Below are 18,113 nucleotides of genomic sequence, written 5' to 3' on the forward strand. Positions count from 1 at the left end.
TATTTAAATAAAGACAGATTCCACAGCTGGGCTCTTTATGAAAATCAAAGCTCTAGAGAAGGCAACAAGCGATTTAAGGGAACATCAAAATGATCTCAAAAACAAGCAGTGCATCCCTCACCCTGCCTACCACTTCCTGAGCTTCTGTTCATTCTTCCATCACCACACCCCTTCCAATGTCATACCTCCAATCCCAATCATTTCCCTCCAATTGATACCTACGAAAATCATCTTCCTCTTTCATTGTAACCACTATCCTGTAATGCCAAGTTCTACTTCTCCATGAAGTTATCAAGCCCCACCCTTTCTCCTCCCACAGAGGCTGCTGAGTCCTACCTACTCCTTTTCACTAATGGCAGGAAGCCCCACAACCCCCACATCTGCTGATACTACTGAGTTCCACCCAATCGCTGAATGCAAATACCTAACCTTCTCCCTCATTAAGCCAAACCCTGCCCCTCTCTCCCACATCCCCTCTGAAACCAGAGTCAATTTCCCCAACCTCTCAACTAATGCCTCTGAAATATCTCCCTCACTCCCATCTCCTGTGATACCTTCAACCAGGTTCCTTTCACTGACCATCCTCATCCTCGCAATACCAATGGCTCCTCTTTCTCTTTCCTTCTCCCCTTTAGGTGTCAGCATTCCTTCCTCCACTTAATGCCAACGCTCCTACTTCTCCTGACCTCAGATGTGGAACATTTTATGGTCTTGAAAACAGGTATGTGAATGAGTATGAAAAGGCAAGGGAGTAAAGGGGTCACCAGCAGTGGAGGTAGGGTAGCATACAGTGCATCACTGAGCAAAGAAGCATACATAAGAGGAATGTAACAGGAAGGTGACAAGGGTTATCTTCCTAAGCCAAAAATGTGAAATACCTATACTGAACACTTTTACAATTTGCTACTTTCTGTTGTGGAGGTCTTTAAACTGATAAATAACTTTTTCAAATACCACTGTCAAGCAGATTAACTACTCAATGTCTATATCAAATATCCAAAACAGTCTATCTTAAAAAGTTACAGACACTTCATCACACACTAATTTGGCCATCTTCATCAAGAAAAGCATTTTCTCATCATATACCGCAGATTAATTAGCTATGACACATGGGTGAAGTCATCTGACAGTGCTGAATAGACTCATCTCTCTAGCTCAGTAAAGCTTTTCCACTGAGCATGTGTGGGAGTTCCTATGCAAATGCTGCCTCGTAAACCCCTTAGTTGATTGTAGAGCTTAACTTTAACTAGACAGTCAACTATCCAGGGAGACAGGCAGGTATTAAGTACAGCTAAGTTATGCTGCTGTCTACGGAAAACCCCGCTTACAATAATCAAACATGCTTTCTCCATTTACAAGCAGGGCTGAATTAGCCATGACATGTAGGGAGTCCCAAGCTGAGGGTTGCATAGCAGAACATTTACTGATTAAGCTATTGGATCCCCCGTGGAGAAAAGACTGAGTGAACAAGTTGTGCAAAACCGCTTGCCCAAAGTTACTGTTACATCTTGAAAGATTATCTAGGCAGTAATGGGGCATAAAGGTGTTAACTGACAAGTTGCAGCTTTCCAGATGTCTTCAACAGATACAGCAGTGTAAATGGCCATGGCTCTAACTTGATGAGCCTTAACAGGGGCTGTGATCTGAAGGCGAGACAGTGCATAAAAATGCATGTTACAGTCTGCTAGCCAATTGGATAAAGTATGTTTGGCAACAGCCACACCCAGTCTCTTAGGATCAGAACAGTTGAAAGCCTAACTATGTGGTTGAGTTCTCCTCAGGTAATAGGCCAAGGCCTGTTTACAGTCCAGTGAATGGAGGGCCTTTTATCCTTTGTGTACATGTGGTCTCTGAAAAAAAATGTGGACAAAACAATAGCTTGATTCAAATGAAAATGCAGAAATTACTTCAAGTAGGAACTTAGCACTACCCTATTGTGAAAAAACTACAGGTATGGGAGAGTATGAAATTAAAGCTTGTAGTTCACTGACTCTTCTAGCAGAAATGATAGCAAATAAGATCACCACCTTCTATGTAAGAAACTTCAAGGAAGACAACTCCAGTGGTTCATAGGGAAGTTTCATCAGTGGTAGAGATGCATACAGTAGATCTGCATTGTGATGGCAAAACCAAATGATGGTATACAAAACATGTTAAATAAACGAGCAGAAAAGCATCTAGAGTAGATCTGAACTTGCTTTGAAGAATGGAGCAAAATTTGTTGACTTTTGTCTTGCTTTCCAATGTGGAAGTCGATTGGCAGTCAATCGCAAAGGGCAACTAGCTTGGTTCAGGGACAACTCATGGGGATGAAAAACTCTGCTGAGGCAATCTGCCAGCAAGTTGAAAACTAAGTAGATTGCTTGAAGAAAATCTCCATGACTGACAGCTCACTCTAAATTTTTTGATATTCTTGGAAGAGCCCCCTTGCTTTTTCACAAAGAGTATTACCACTTGGTTGACAGAATTCTCTCTCTTTGAATCAGAAGAGAGAATGCTCTCAAAGCATGCTGAATGCCTTGCAGCTCTTGATCTGAACAAAAGTTCAGTTATCAACCAAATCCAGTGAGTTCATAAGCAGCCTGTATATATGCCCCAAGCTCTGATAGATGCATCTGTCACCAGCATCATTTGATAGTAAAACTTGAACTAGAACGCTGTTTCAACCAACATGGATTAACCAAGGGAAGTCTTGCCTCACCAATCTGCTACATTTTTTTTGAGGGCATAAATACACATGTGGATAAAGGTGAGCCAGTTGATATAGTGTACCTGGATTTCCAGAAAGCATTTGATAGTGTCCCTCATGAGTGAGCGACTTCTTAGGAAATTAAAAGGTCATGGGACACGGGGCAGTGACCTAATGTGGATTGGGGTTAAAATATAGGAAACAGAAAGTAGGTCTAAACGGTAAATTTTTCCAATGGCAAAAGATAAATACTGGAGTGCCCCAGGCATCTGTTCTGTGACCATTGCTTTTTAATACATTTATAAAAGACTTTGAAATGGGAAAAAGTGTGGTGATCAAATTTACTGATGAGACAAAACTATTTAAAGTTCTTAAATCCCAAGAGGATTGTAAGAAATTGCAAGAAGATCTTGCAAAACTGGAAGAGTGGGCATGCAAAAGACAAATGAAATTTAATGTGGACAAGTGCAAAGTGACGCATTTAACTACACAATGCAAGTTAACATTAAGGGTCTCTATTTAGAAAAAAGATCTAGGCGACATCATCGGTATGTTGAAATCTTCTGCCTAGAGTATAACAGCAGCAAAAAAGCAAATAGAATGCTAGGAATTAGGAAATGAATGGAGAATAAAACAGAGAATGTCATAATGCCTCTGTATTGCTCCATGGTGCAACCTCATCTTGAGTATTGTGTGCAGTTCTCGTCATTACATCTCAAAAAAGATATAATAGAAGGGCAACCAAAATGATAAAGGGGATGAAGAATAGGACTCTTCAACCTGGAGAAGAGATAACTGAGGGAAGATATGATAGAGGTCTATAAAATGAGTTGAATGGAACAAGTAAACAATCTGTTATTTACTCTTTCAAAGAGTACAAAGACTAGGGGACACAATGAAGTTACTAGGTGATACTTTCTCTTATTCGTTTTAAATGTATTTTACTTAATGCATAATTAAACTCTGGAATTCATCGCAAGAGGATGTGGTAAAAGCTATTAGTGTAGCTGCATTTAAAAAAGGTTTGTACAAGTTCCTGGAGGAAAAGTCCATAAACCATTAAGGGGGAGTTGCAGAAATCCACTTATCACTGGAATAAGCAGTATAGAATTTATCTATCCCTTGGGATCCTGCCAGGTACGTATGACCTGAATTGACCACAAATGGAAACAGGATATTGGGCTTGATGAACCTTTGATCTGCCCCAGTAAGGCAAATCTTATATACTTATGATCCTATTGCAGCAAGTTCTAGACCAGTGCTCATAGAAGAAGGCTGTCTCCTGCCGAATCTATCCATGCCCTGATGAACTTCATTCAACCAGATGAAATGAATTATGAAACCTAGTAGCTGAAGTAGCTGGATCTTTTTCTGCAAGGAGACCAGCACTCCCACTTGAGAAGTTCATATCACCAGCCAATTGTCTAGGTAAAGGAAAACACAAATTCCCCAATGATGAGCAGCTGCTACCAACAGGCTTATTGGTGAAGAGCTTTGGGGCCACAGAGGCTGAAGGAGGACCTTGTATTGGTAATGAGATAATTCCACACACATCTGAGGTATTTCCAGTCGGACAGGTGGATAGAAATGTAAGCATAGACATTGTTCAGACCCAGGGTGCAAATCTAGTTTTCTAGAGGGATGAAAGGTAGCATTGTATGGAAGGGATTTATCCTTAACTTCTCACATAGCAGGTTCAATCTTTATAAATCCAGAATAGGTATCAATACTTCTGACTTCTTGGAGATAAATAAATAGCTGGAATAGAATTCCTTGCCACAATCTTCCGGAGGGATAGATTCTATCATCCGCTGGCTGAGAAACAATTCCTGGATTGAATGAAACCGATCCAGATTAAAGGCTAAAACACTGCTGCAGCACTGGAAGACAGAAGAAGCACATCAGTAACCAGATTCCACAATTTTGAAGACCCAACCGATCCTGTTTTATCTTCTGCCACTAGTTGAGGAACAGGTGAAGTTTTGGGTTTGGATTGGGATCACTGTGGCATCCTAGGCTCTCTCTCATGAGCTAGAAGCTGCTGTTATAGCAACACAGATGGAGCACAATACCACTGAAATTGGCAGAGGGGGCATCTCTGGAAGAAAGAGTGCTCAAAACCAAATGATGTCTAAAAGGAGGTGGCTGGTCGGCTCCTGCTAACAAGGACTGAATGGCTGCATGCCGTTCCTTAATCTGGCTGACAGTTTCTCTACCTTGTCCCAAGAACACAAGATGTCGTCCAAATGGTCATGAACATCTTCACGCAGGCTGCTGGATCTCAAACAGGCTAAACTATGCACCTCATTGGTTTCTGCAGACCTTGCCGTGGTGTTTTAAGGATTTGTACATTAACCAGATGAGATGGTATTCACACTCTTCTTCATCCAGAAGGGCCTACTGATATCCTCTATATTCCCTGTCCAGAGACACTACCAGAGGCTTCAATTTGTCATTGCAGTCATGAAAGCATTGCACCATATAGAACTGATGAGCTACAATGCAAGTGTTGAGTATCAAGCTCTAGCAGACTTTCTTTTCAAAACTGTCCAAAAACCTGGGGTCCTTAGTGGTGTATTACAGAAGATCTTAGTCTTTTTGACCTGCTTCATTTCTGATTCTACTACCACAGATTGCTGCAGCAGTTGGGACTATGCCAAACCCAGGAGCCTGTCACACTCAATATTTAAGGTCCAACTTTCTAGCAACGGGGGGCAGTAGGACAGATTCTCGTTTGCAGATCCCACAGGATTTGATGAACTGGAATTACTGCTGGTTCAGAAAGTTTTTCCAGAATCCAAAGAGTGCTGAATACCTCATTGTGTGGATCCTTGTCCCTGGGCCTTACCCAGCTTGTCCAGGAAGAGGTCTTCTGGTGGGGTTGAATGCTCCAACAAATCATGCAAGGAGTCTAAGGAGATCCCTGTAGACCCCTCCTCTTAACTGAGAGGTAGAGGAATGCTAACTTATGACCCCAGCAAAGATGGCGATGATCAGAGCCATATGGTGAGGTATGTTATGTGAATGTGGTATGTATGGTGAGAATGTGTATATGTTATTGGGGTTGAAGGGACAGTAATGTTTAGGATGTTCTCTGACATGTCCATAATGATATGTATGATATATGTGAATAATATGTAATGTGTGTTATTTAACTGGAATTAATAATAAAAAATTGTTTGGAATAAGAATATCATATGTGACACATTTTGATGTACTTGAACAGTATATATATAAATATATGTGTATAAATCTAAGAATCATGGTGGATATTATAAAAGTGAAGAGATCCCTATAATGTGTTTTCTGCAATGCTAAAGGGATTCTGTTAATTTTCTCTCAATACCAGATCAGAGCAGAGACATCTGTCATCTCAGATAGGAAAATTTCCAGGACATGCGCCATACGGCAGTGTCCTGTGCTTATTCTCCAGAATGCTGGCTAGAACCCTCCACAGAGAGGGGCAGCCTGCCTGACTGAGACAGCCTCATTTCTATGGCTGGAATTTCTGATGAGTGTTCCCATGGCATGGAAGCAAGGACTCCCCTTTGAGGAAACAAATTCAACATCCTGGACAGAAGAGAGGCTGAAGGATACCCTCCTTGCCACTGTCTGCCAAAGAGATCAAAGTCTTCAACAATGCAGCCATGTGGTCATGGGCTATTCTGCCCTCTGGCCCAGAGTTGGGGAACAGACATCCTCCTCTGAAATCAGTATAGGATCCTCTTCTTGAGAAGTGAATATGGGACTCCAGGTGGGGTCTCCCTCCTTGCTACCTGTGCTAAGGATTGCTTGGAGGCCAAAAGAACTTCATTCAAAAATTGGAAGAAGGATCCAACAGAAGAAAATAGGATAAAGCATAACCATTGGCAAGTTAAACATAAGATATTGATAAGACAGGCTAAGAGAGAATTTGAAAAGAAGTTGGCCATAGAGGCAAAAACTCACAGTAAAATCTTTTTTAAATATATCCAAAGCAGAAAGACTGCGAGGGAGTCAGTTGAACCGTTATATGATCCAGGGGTTAAAGGGGCACTTAAAGAAGATAAGGCCATCGTGATTTCTTTGCTTCGATGTTTACTGAAGAGAATTTTGGTTCTGGAGATGGTTTCCAGGGGTAATGATTCAGATGGACTGAACCAAATCACGGTGAACCTAAAAGATTTGGTAGGCCTGACTGACAAACTGAAGAGTAGTAAATCACCTGGACCGGATGGTATACACCCCAGGGTTCTGAAGGAACTCAAAAAATGAAATTTCAGATCTATTAGTTAAAATTTGTAACCTATCACTAAAATCATCCATTGTACTTGAAGACTGGAGGGTGGCTAATGTAACCCCAATATTTAAAAAGGGCTCCAGGGGCGATCCGGAAACTACAGATCAGTTAGCTTAACTTTAGTGCCAGGAAAAATAATGGAAAGTGTTCTAAAGATCAAAATCACAGAACATATAGAAAGACATGGTTTAATGGAACAAAGTCAGCATGGCTTTACCCAAGGCAAGTCTTGCCTCACAAATCTGCTTCACTTTTTTTGAAGGGGTTAATAAACATGTAGATAAATGTGAACCGGTAGATGTAGTGTATTTGGATCTTCAGAAGACATTTGACAAAGTTCCTCATGAGAGGTTTCTAAGAAAAGTAAAAAGTCATGGGATAGGTAGTGATGCCCATTCGTGGATTACAAATTGGTTAAAAGACAGGAAACTGAGGATAGGATTAAATGGATAATTTTCTCAATTGAGGGAGGGGTGGGCAGTGGCATGCCTCAGGGATCTGTACTGGGACCCAGGTTTTTCAATATAATTTATAAATGATCTGGAAATGAATACAACAAGTGAGGTAATCAAAATTTGCAGATGATATAAAATTATTCAGAGTAGTTAAATCACAAGCAGATTGTGATAAATTGCAGGAGGATCTTGTGAGACTGGAAAACTGGGCATCCAAATGGCAGATGAAATTTAATGTGGATAAGTGCAAGGTGATTCATATAGTGAAAAGTAACCCATGCTGTAGTTACAAGATGTTAGGTTCCATATTAGGAGATACCACCCAGGAAAGAGATCATCTGCTCAGTATGCTGCGGCAGGCAAAAAAGCAAAGTGTTAGAAATTATTAAGAAGAGAATGGTGAATAAAACGGAAAATGTCATAATGCCTCTCTCTCTCCATGCTGAGAGCGCACCTTGAATACTGTGTACAATTCTGGTCGCCACATCTCAAAGAAGATAGAATTGCAATGGAGAAGGTACAGAGAAGGGCGACCAAAATGATAAAGGGGATGGAACAGCTCCCCTATGAGGAAAGACTAAAGAGGTTAGGGCTGTTCAGCTTGGAGAAGAGACAGCTGAGGGGGATATGATAGATGTCATGAGAGGTCTAGAACAGGTAAATGTGAATTGGTTATTTACTCTTTCGGATAATAGAAGGACTAGGGGGCACTCCATGACGTTAGCATGTAGCACATTTAAAACTAATCGGAGAAAATGCTTTTTCACTCAACGCACAATTAAACTCTAGAATTTGTTGCCAAGGGATGTGGTCAGTGCAGTTAGTTAGCTGGTTTAAAAAAAGGTTTGGATAAGTTCTTTGAGGAGAAGTCCATTACCTGAAAATAGCCACTGCTATTACTAGCATCAGTAACGTGGGATATACTTAGTTTATGGGTACTTGACAGGAACTTGTAAGCCTGGATTGGCAACTGTTGGAAACAGGATGCTGGGCTGAACCACAGTATGGCAATTTCTTATGTTCTTATGTTCTTAAATGTAGTGGGAGGGACCCTAGCTTGCTGTTTTAGAAAGAGGAGGTGAGAAGGAGACAAGGACACAAATACAGAATAGGGCAGCTGCAAATAATTTCCATTGGACCACAATCAGTAGCAGCAATATCAACTACATTCTCTGCACCTGCGCCAAGGAGCAGTATGTCATGTGCTCCAGGGGCCAATGCATCAATAGCACAGACTGCATCAACAATGCCTATGATTTCTGCACTGCTGGCTCAAAATGAGCTGAATGGCACTTCTCTTTCATCGCTTATGAGCCCTATTTAAAGTGGAAAGACCCTGGAATGTTCCATGGAGCATGCAGACTCCTGCACTCGATACTTCCAAGCCTTGCTTAATGCCTTGGCTACAGCAGATCCAGAGTCCGGCACTGCAGTTGGGGGAGCCTGCCTGAAGAATATTTACTCACTAATTGGCATGAAGGGAGCCTGATAAGACCCACTTCAAGGACTACATCTCCATCTGTTTACCAATTTGCAGAGCACCTCCATCTTCCAAGACCAGTTCCACTGGGAACTAGGCAACATCCAACCACAGTCACAGCAATTAGCTGAATCAAGATCAGGTCCCAGGGACTTTATTTATTTTATATTTTTATATACCGGAATTCCTGTATGCAATACAAATCAATCCGGTTTACAAGTAACAAAAAGGTTGCCCTGGTCTGGGAGGTTAGACTGGGGTTTTTTACATAGAACATTGAACAATAACAATCAACCATTGAACATTATTACAAGGAACAGTGAAAGTAACAATAGTATTTAACAAACAAATATTATTATTATAACATTATTCGTGTTTTGAGCTGAGTCTGTGTGTTCACATTTTACAAGGAACTTTAGTAGCGTATATAGTCTGCAAGTAATCGGTTAAATAATATAATATGAAAAGGATGACTGTTAAATAGCTATTGCGAATAACCAAGTCCGTGTATGAAATTAAGTGTCAATGTGTTAGTGACACCTTGCAATGGTTGGATCTGAAAGACAGGAGGAGGTGCCTAGTTACACTCTGGGAATTGGAACGCTTGCCTGAAGAGCCAGGTTTTTAACCTTTTTTTGAACTCTGGTAGATTGGGTTCGAGTCTTATGTCTGGTGGGAGCGCATTCCATTGATGTGGTCCCGCAGTGGATAGTGCTCTTTTTCTTAGCGTTGATTTGGCGGGAGCTGCGACTAATGTGCCTTTGTAGGCGCTTCTGATGGGTCTGGCCGATGAGTGTAGGCGAAGTTGAGTTTGTAGAGATATAGGTGCGACGTTATGAATTGCTTTATGGATAATGGTTAAGGTTTTATATATGATTCTCTGTTTGATGGGTAGCCAGTGGAGGTTGCTCAAGATGGGGGTAATATGGTCTCTTCTATTAGTGTTAGTTAGGATTCTGGCTGCGGCGCTTTGTACCATCTGTAGGGGTTTGATGCTGTTGGAGGGGAGGCCCAGTAAGATTGAGTTGCAGTAATCAAGTTTCGAAAAAATAATGGATTGAAGAACGAGGCGAAAGTCATTGAAGTGAAGGAGTGGCTTTAGTTTCTTTAGGACCTGTAGTTTAAAGAAGCAATCCCTGGTGGTTGTGTTTATGAATTTTTTAAGGTTAAGTTGATTGTCAAGCCAAGTTCCTAAATTCCTGACGTCTGCAGAGAGCTCCATGTTTAAAGATGTGGTTTGTGCCGGACTAGGTGGGTGGTTGTTCGGGTTGAAGCATATGTCATGACCATCGATGAAAGACATACTGCAGCCACAGTCTTTGATGTCATTGAGTGTGGCTGTTGAGAGGCTGCTGAGGCAGCAAGGCAACAGAAAAGTGAAAGTGAAAGAATGGCAGAAGCAGATAATTGTGAAAAAGATAAGTAGAAAGAGAAGATACAAGTCCATGCGGAAGCTCGGACAAAAACAAAAAAAAACAAACAAAAATATAGACTGAGGGATTCACAAAAAAAAGACTGAGGCAGCACGCATGAGGGAACTCCTGCGCATGCTCGGTAGTAAAACTCTACTGAGCTAGATATGACACTGTTTGATGATGTCATCCACACATCATGGCTAATTCAGCCCTGCTTGTCAAAGAAACTTGGAGATACACTACCATACCATGACTGTGGAGAATGGCAGACCATGTGACACCTGTAGGACTCCCCATTATTCGAGGATGATCCTTGTTCACTATGGGATCTTCCTGACACAACTTATGCACACTGAAATGTGCTCCTCAATAGAAAGAAATAGAACTTTGGTCGATGCACATGAGAAGGTGATTGAGAAAGCTCATTTCACATAAATATATCCACCGCAATGGAGTTGTACCTTTTAGCCAAGTTTAAAACACGGGCCCTCTTCCTCATTTTCGGACGTGTGGCAGAGTTCCCAACGAGAGTGGTAGGCAGAGTTTTCACCTTAGAAAATTCAAGAGAGAGAATAGTCAAAAGAATTAAAGCATTCACAAAAAATATTTAACCAGCTAGAGATGGATTAAGAAACAGGATCTGTGATCACATTCATAACATCTGCCCATAATTTGAGTTTTTATCATCAGATTAAATTTAATATTTATCCACTGAATTTATCACAGACCTCAATATCCTAGGCTCATATAAAAAAAAAAAGGGCTGAAAAGAATCTGAAGAGACCATCGAGTCCTGGAGTGTACAAATGTTGTCCCTCAAGGACCATACAAAGTTCTGATTTTCAAGACACCACTGAATTTTCATATGCATTTGTCTGCATCCATCTGGTTTAAGAAACAGGTTAATTTATAATCAGTTGACTTCCTTAAAAGCCAGAGCTGTTTGCAGTCCTCCAGGAATAGGGTTTTGCATGCCAGATTTACGGCTCGATCCAGTAAGGCCGCGGTAAAAACAGTGAGGTAGTGTCAGGCGCACCCTTCCTCCCCGCACGCACAGTTCTCTTCACTAACTCCCCGATACTCTCCTCTAATCGCATGCAAATGCATGCCGCGGCTGTGAAGCGTTAGGGAAGGGTTATGCCCGCGCAACCCATTTTACTGTATAGGCGCTGTAACAGCGCCTATACAGTAACCTGGGTGCGCTGGTACCTGTCATTTCAAATGACATTTGAAATGACAGGCACCAGGAAGTGTAAAAAAGTTTAAAAAGTGTAAAAAACAAAAAACCTGTGTGTTATATAAAAAAATAAAACAATTTTAAATACCTGTCGGAGGGCCGTGGGTCCAGGCGGCCGGTGGGCAGCCATCAGCAGCATCTGGTAGTCCCTTCTCCCTTCCTCCCTCCCTCCCCTGCCTGGATGAGCGCCAAAATCGCACGGGCGGGTCGGCAGCGGGGGGGGGGGGGGGGGGCGGCAGCAGGATCCGGGAGCGGCGGGTAGGCAGCAGCGGGGTCCGGGGGGTCCGGGGCAGCGGGGGGGCGGCAGCGGGGGGGCGGCAGCAGGATCCGGGAGCGGCGGGTAGGCAGCAGCGGGGTCCGGGGGGGCAGCGAGATCCGGGGAGCCAGCAGCGGCAGCATGTTCGATCGCGCAGGCAGGTAGGTGGCAAAGTAAAGATGGCCGCCAGCACGGGAAAATCGTGCAATTGGCCGCTGAAGACGTGACGTCACACCCCGTGACGCCAAACGTCGTGACGTCACGTCTTCAGCGGCCAATTGCACGATTTTCCCGTGCAGGCGGCCATCTTTACTTTGCCACCTACCTGCCTGCGCGATCGAACATGCTGCCGCTGCTGGCTCCCCGGATCTCGCTGCCACCCCCGGACCCCGCTGCTGCCTACCCGCCGCTCCCGGATCCTGCTGCCGCCCCCCCGCTGCCGCCCCCCCCCCCCCGCTGCCGCTGCCCGGACCCCCGGACCCCGCTGCTGCCTACCCGCCGCTCCCGGATCCTGCTGCCGCCCCCCCCCGCTGCCGACCCGCCCGTGCGATTTTGGCGCTCATCCAGGCAGGGGAGGGAGGGAGGAAGGGAGAAGGGACTACCGGATGCCGCTGATGGCTGCCCGCCGCCCACCGGCCGCCTGGACCCACGGCCCTCCGACAGGTATTTAAAATTGTTTTATTTTTTTATATAACACACAGGTTTTTTGTTTTTTACACTTTTTACACTTACCATAGCAGGCCCGAGCCTTGCTACTTTTTCGTTTGTTTTTTTTTGCCCTGGTCCCGTCCGGTCTCCTGCAGCCCCGTCCGGTCCGGACGGGGCTGCAGGAGACCGGACGGGACCAGGGCGGGTAAGCAATGTTTTTACCCTACACTACACTACACTAACTCCTACTAGGGGGAGGCGGTAAACTAGCAGGTTAAGGCCGCGGCAGAACAGCGGGTTACGGAGGAGATAATATCAGCGCCCGTTACAGTATCGCAGGGGAATAGCTAATTCCTTCATTATACAGCTTTTTCGTTCATTTACATGCCGGGTGCGGAAAGGGTTATGCGTCTGTTTTCAGAAGCGATACGGACGCGTGAAACTGGACACTGTATCGCCGAACTGCCTTGCGCGCCCGAATTGTGCGCTACGAGCACGTTACAGACGGGCAATCCTCGAGCGGACGATACTGGATCGAGCTGTTAGTTTCTTCCCTGCTCCCAGGCAGGATCCACTGTATTTAAACCACCTCAGACAGATGTTAATATAATGTGCTCCTAATTTCCAGACAGATTCCAGAATGTCACTGAATATATTGTTCCCATGTTTAACAGAAGGCAGTGAGATAGTTCTTTGTAATATGTAATCTATGTCTGTCCTGCTGTGATTTAAGCCAGTTATGTCTTATCCCCCATAAAGATGGTCAATTAATCACTACCCTTATAACTCCATTTATGAATTTGATGACTGCTTTCAAACCAACCCTTAATCTTTGGCTCAATATTAAAATTAGTACTATTTCTCAATTGATATTGCAGGCATCCATCTTCGTTAATTAGTTTTTCTCCAACTCCTGGTTCAGATTTCCAAAATCAAGTACCTGGGTGCACATGCAGGATTCAAATCAAACACACTTCAGTGCATTTAACATATAGATTGTATTCACGGTCATGGCTTGGGAGAAGAGCTGCACACAGCTATTCAAGATCTCCTGTTTATCCAGCGAGTTCTGGGCATATTACAGGAGGTGATATACCCAGGCCCCAAAGGAGGCTGGGGATATGAGCTGCTAAAATAATCCCCAACTCATAGAATAAGAGGCTCAACCTTTGAAGAAGTTTTACTTTCAGCACCTGGTCAGCAGAAAAGCATGGGTTTGTCTGGGACAGCTATCAGTGGATGCACAGTATCCTTAATCAAATAATGTTGGGCATGTACAATAAATATCACAAAAAAGAATAAGTATTCTATAACTTTATGCAAAAAGCTTCAAAGCTTTCTCAAATCTGGTTACTGAAATTTAATGATAGGGCCCTCAAACATGTCTTCATATCCCAAGTGAACTAGAAAGCAACTTCTGTGTTAGTCAGAGTGAGACAGGCAATGCCAGTCACAGAATCCAGATTTGCAATATCCAGACATTGTCCCCATTTCAGACTTTTATCAGGAGTGGCAAATTCAGTGCTATGCTCCCCTCAGTAACTAGTTACCACAGCCCACAATTCAAGAACTCTCTTATACCTATCAAATGTCAGGAGACCTTCACTACTTACAATTATGCAGGGCTGCAGTAGACCAGACCAAATTTTTCCTAAATGCTTTTAGTTAAAGCTAATTATATAGATACATTTATTGGACTATTTTAAATTTAGAATTTCAGAACTAAAAATGTATAATTTCATTTATTCCTGTTGCAATTTCATATTTCAAAAATTGACAGTTTTGATTTTTTATACCCAAAAAACAGAATTCTCAAACTGTCTTTTGATCTGGTTTCACAGTAGAGATTATTCTCAAACTGTCTTTATAGAGATTTTAAAATGTGCGAGCGGTTCCCAGCAGGTACACATGGACACGCCAATTTTACAACATGCACGCATCGGCACGCGCATGTTATAAACTCCAATGGCCGTGTGCAAACATGCGCTGGATTTTATAATCCGCGCATGTATGTGCAGGCGGCGAGCACAAGGGGGTGAATTTATGCAAACTCTGCACGGCGACGCATTTGGGCCTTCCCCAGTTCCCTCCCAGTCCGCTCCAATTAAGGAGCGGACTGGGAGGGAACTTCCCTAAGCCCCTACCTAACCTTCCTTCCCATTCCCCTCTCCTCCCCACCTCCTAAAGCTTACCTACCTGCCCTGAATTTTTATTACTTGCTGCTCATCGGGAGCAGAAGTAATGTATGCGCGCTGACCGGCTACCCAGCGCACACTTCTCCAGGACATCGGCTAATGGCCGCTGTCCTAGCCGCCCATGCCCCCCCCCCCCCCCCCCTTGACGAGGCCTGGCACTTGTGCATGTACCGGGGTTTACACACGTGGCCGGGCCTTGTGTGCACTGCGCAAATTTTCAAAGGGGCCCGGGATTTACGCCTGCAGGCCTTTAAAAATCCAGCCAATTACTTTTTGCTAAACATAATTATTGCAATTATTTTGATTTTTTTTATAATTTTTTATTTTCTAATTTAGTGCTTGATCTGTCAGTATGTAATCAATTTCTGCAGTAATTACTTCTCACTGCCTGAAACAAACTTTCTGCAGACACCTAATACTGGAATAAAAAGAATTTACTATGCTATTGTAATGGACCCTCTGTTTTTGGGGCCAGTTTTACATGCACAGTGAGACGTAAGAACAACACCGTACACATCAGTTAAGATTTGACATGATCTGGAGTGAGGAAAATCACACAAACATGAGATTTCTACAATGTTCTCTCGCCCTAGCTTGATAGACCGTCTACCAGGGTAGTATTCAAGCTACAATAATGCCTCTCATTCTCAGTAACCCCACCTAAACCCCTCCCTGATCCCAGCCCTTTGAATAAATTCAAAAAAATGTTCATTCGATCCATGCGTTGCACTACATATTGCTGGTGCTATCATGGGTATTAGGGCCCTAACGCCTGTGATAACGCCATAATGCAGTTTGATAAATGATCCTGTAAGTTAGAGTAAGCTGGTAGGAGAGTGAAGGGAGATACCATTCACATGCAGCCCCTCCCTTTGAGGGTGCTACAGTGGCCCTACCCCCTGGATAGGTTTTATAAGCAGCTCTCTACAGAAAGACTGTGGGCAGTGCTTTTAGGTTTTACATAGTAACAAAGCAGAAAGAGACCATCCAATCTACCCAGCAAGCTTCTTATGGTAGTAACTGCTGCTACATGTAGGCAGGGCCAATGCAAGGGTATCAGGTGCCCTAAGCGATCCTCTGCTTTGCGCCATCCTCCCCTTGCCCACACCCCCTCCCCTGTCTTACCCCAAAACTCCTACCTCATTCGCATCACAGAATGTGTGCTTCTCAGGGCCACGAGCAGGTTGGTCACTGCTCACAGCCCAACGAATCTCTTTTGCTCTTTGCCGCAAGCGGGATAGGCTCCGCTCGCATACCACATGGCTGCTCTTTGGCACCCCGTGTTGGTTGACGCCATAGGCGAACACCTAAGTTTGCCTAATGGTTGTGCCAGCCCTGCATGTAGGTTAACCACATTTTTCTGTCAAGGGGAATAACTGCCACAATGAGCAGAATATCCTTAAGCTTTATGTTAAGGGTAATAATATTAAAAATCAAAACTAAGCAACTGTTAAACCCAAAACAAAATTACTGCTAGCAACATTTTTACAGAGTGAGCAGCCTTACTGATAATTCATACACCTCTGCTGCTGCTTGAATGTGTTTGGTTTTTGGACGTGGCCATAGAAGTAGCCCTGAGCTTTTCCCTGATGTCTTCATATCAGTACCCTGGACTATAAAAATCAGGGCCCAACATTTATTGTCATCTGAATCCCAATTTCACTTTTTCCCCTTGCCGTCAAAGCGGAGAGTGATGCTGCAGTTGTGTCAAAAATCATGTAAGCTAATTGGTTAAGGGTACTAATCCCCATGCCTTCTGCTAGGGATAGTAGTTGCCGCTCCATGCTGGTTACACCCCATGTACTCTTTTCTTCATTTCCAGCTCTAACCTTTAAGAATTCACAGTGTTTATCCCAAGCTTTTTTGAATTAGTTTACTGTTTTTGTAAAGTCTTCCTTGATGAATTTTCAGACTATTCCATATTTTTACACAGAAGCTCCATTTTTTTTTTTTTAATGAAGAGTGCCACACACAGGAGCTCCATTCCCAAAAGATGGCACCCAAAAGCGTTTTACTATAGAGTGAATTTAACCTTCAACAAAACTTGTTCAGCTATCAATTCAGCTACAGAAATGTTTCAGCAAACAAAAGTAATTTCTTTGTGAAAGAAATGGGTCTGGAAAAATAGTTATTTCCAAGATGAATTTATCAGGGATGTGGATCTCTAGGACTAAAATAGCAAGAGCACCATCTAGTGAAGAAATGGACAAAGTGGAGGAAGGGGGCCTTTTTATCCCCAACAATACTGTACAATTCTATTTCCCATTGGATATGTTTTCAATGAGGCTTCTGACAAAGCACACATACACCCATCTGAAATTCAAACACAAACCACTTGTTCAGCTTGAAGACTAGGTTAATATACATGTTTAAAAAGTAGGCACACACATTAAGCAATCTGAAATGAAGGTATCAAGTTTTGAGATTAGCTATACTCATTGATTTTTGAAAATTAAATGTACATGCATAGTTTTCAACTATTCCCCCAGAACATTTTTAACGTGGTTAAAAGTCTGCATGCAAACCCGAGATCATCAAACTGCCTTTGTATCACTGTTCTAAGACATTTCCCTCATTTATTCTCAGGTCTGATGTTTATATTCTTTTAACAGCTATATCACAAAACATGGAACATGAATGTAAAGCCCTAGGTCAGTTCAACATTTAGTCAGTTTTCAGAGACTGTACCTTTCTCATGATCTTTCGACCATAGAACATCATTTTATCTCTCTTGCGAAATCTGTAGTGACGCATTTCCGGCTGCTGCTCCTGCTCTGAAACAGAAAATAAATCATTTATGCCAAGATATATTTGGCAACAGGAGCTGGAGACATCAGAAAACACAAACCATTGCTACTTTTTGTGGCATTATCTGAAAATCTTATATCAATATTCCATCTATAAAGTGTTGCAAAAAGCCTGTTAAAATGTCTGGTTTGGAGGGAGAGGATGGTAAAATGGGTCCCTAAAGCTTTTCACTAGAATCCCTAGGATTTGAAAGGCTGGCATGTGCTTTCAGTAATGAAAGCCCGAGGATTCTTATTCTTCCAAGATATGGATGCTCCCTGCTTTTATGCTGTAATTTTTGTCCTCCAGTGCAGCTTTGCCGGTAGTACTACAAGATAAACATCCTCAGGAGCAGCAGTTCCAGAAGACATGTGTGATTTTGACACTAACATCTAAGAGACCCTAGAGGATTCTCCACTTCCAACAAAGTGCTGTCACTGTACAGAGCATAGCAGAGAGAAAATCACAAGACCATTTGTGGATTTTCCTTTAATGCTGACATCTGTTACTAGTACATTAGGAGAAGGTAGGTGTGATATATGAACGGTATTAAATTAAAAAGAGAAAAAGCAAGTTTGTTGACCATAAACAGTGTTCGCTGGAGACAGCAGGATGACATGAGGGTGACATCATCCGGTGGCACTGAACAGACTACTCTCTTAGCTAGGAGAG

The 18,113-nt window shown here is 42.9% G+C and overlaps 1 protein-coding gene across 8 annotated transcripts in view; it reads right to left on the reverse strand.

Moving 5' to 3' along the window:
- Positions 1-18,113, reverse strand: part of PNPLA7 (patatin like phospholipase domain containing 7) — a 668,718-nt gene that overhangs the window by 608,312 nt on the left and 42,293 nt on the right. For all 8 annotated transcript variants that reach the window (XR_003858427.1, XM_029614471.1, XM_029614468.1 and 5 more), the window contains 2 exons: positions 17,343-17,428; positions 10,780-10,868 (listed from right to left, as the gene is read on the reverse strand). Coding sequence is in view for 7 of the 8 variants with exons in the window: in XM_029614471.1 (XP_029470331.1) it covers positions 10,780-10,868; positions 17,343-17,428 (175 nt within the window). In the remaining variant the exon portion in view is untranslated. The remainder of the gene's footprint in view (positions 1-10,779; positions 10,869-17,342; positions 17,429-18,113) is intronic.

Source organism: Rhinatrema bivittatum, chromosome 8 (assembly GCF_901001135.1).
Source record: "Rhinatrema bivittatum chromosome 8, aRhiBiv1.1, whole genome shotgun sequence".
In the NCBI taxonomy this organism is placed as follows: domain Eukaryota; kingdom Metazoa; phylum Chordata; class Amphibia; order Gymnophiona; family Rhinatrematidae; genus Rhinatrema; species Rhinatrema bivittatum.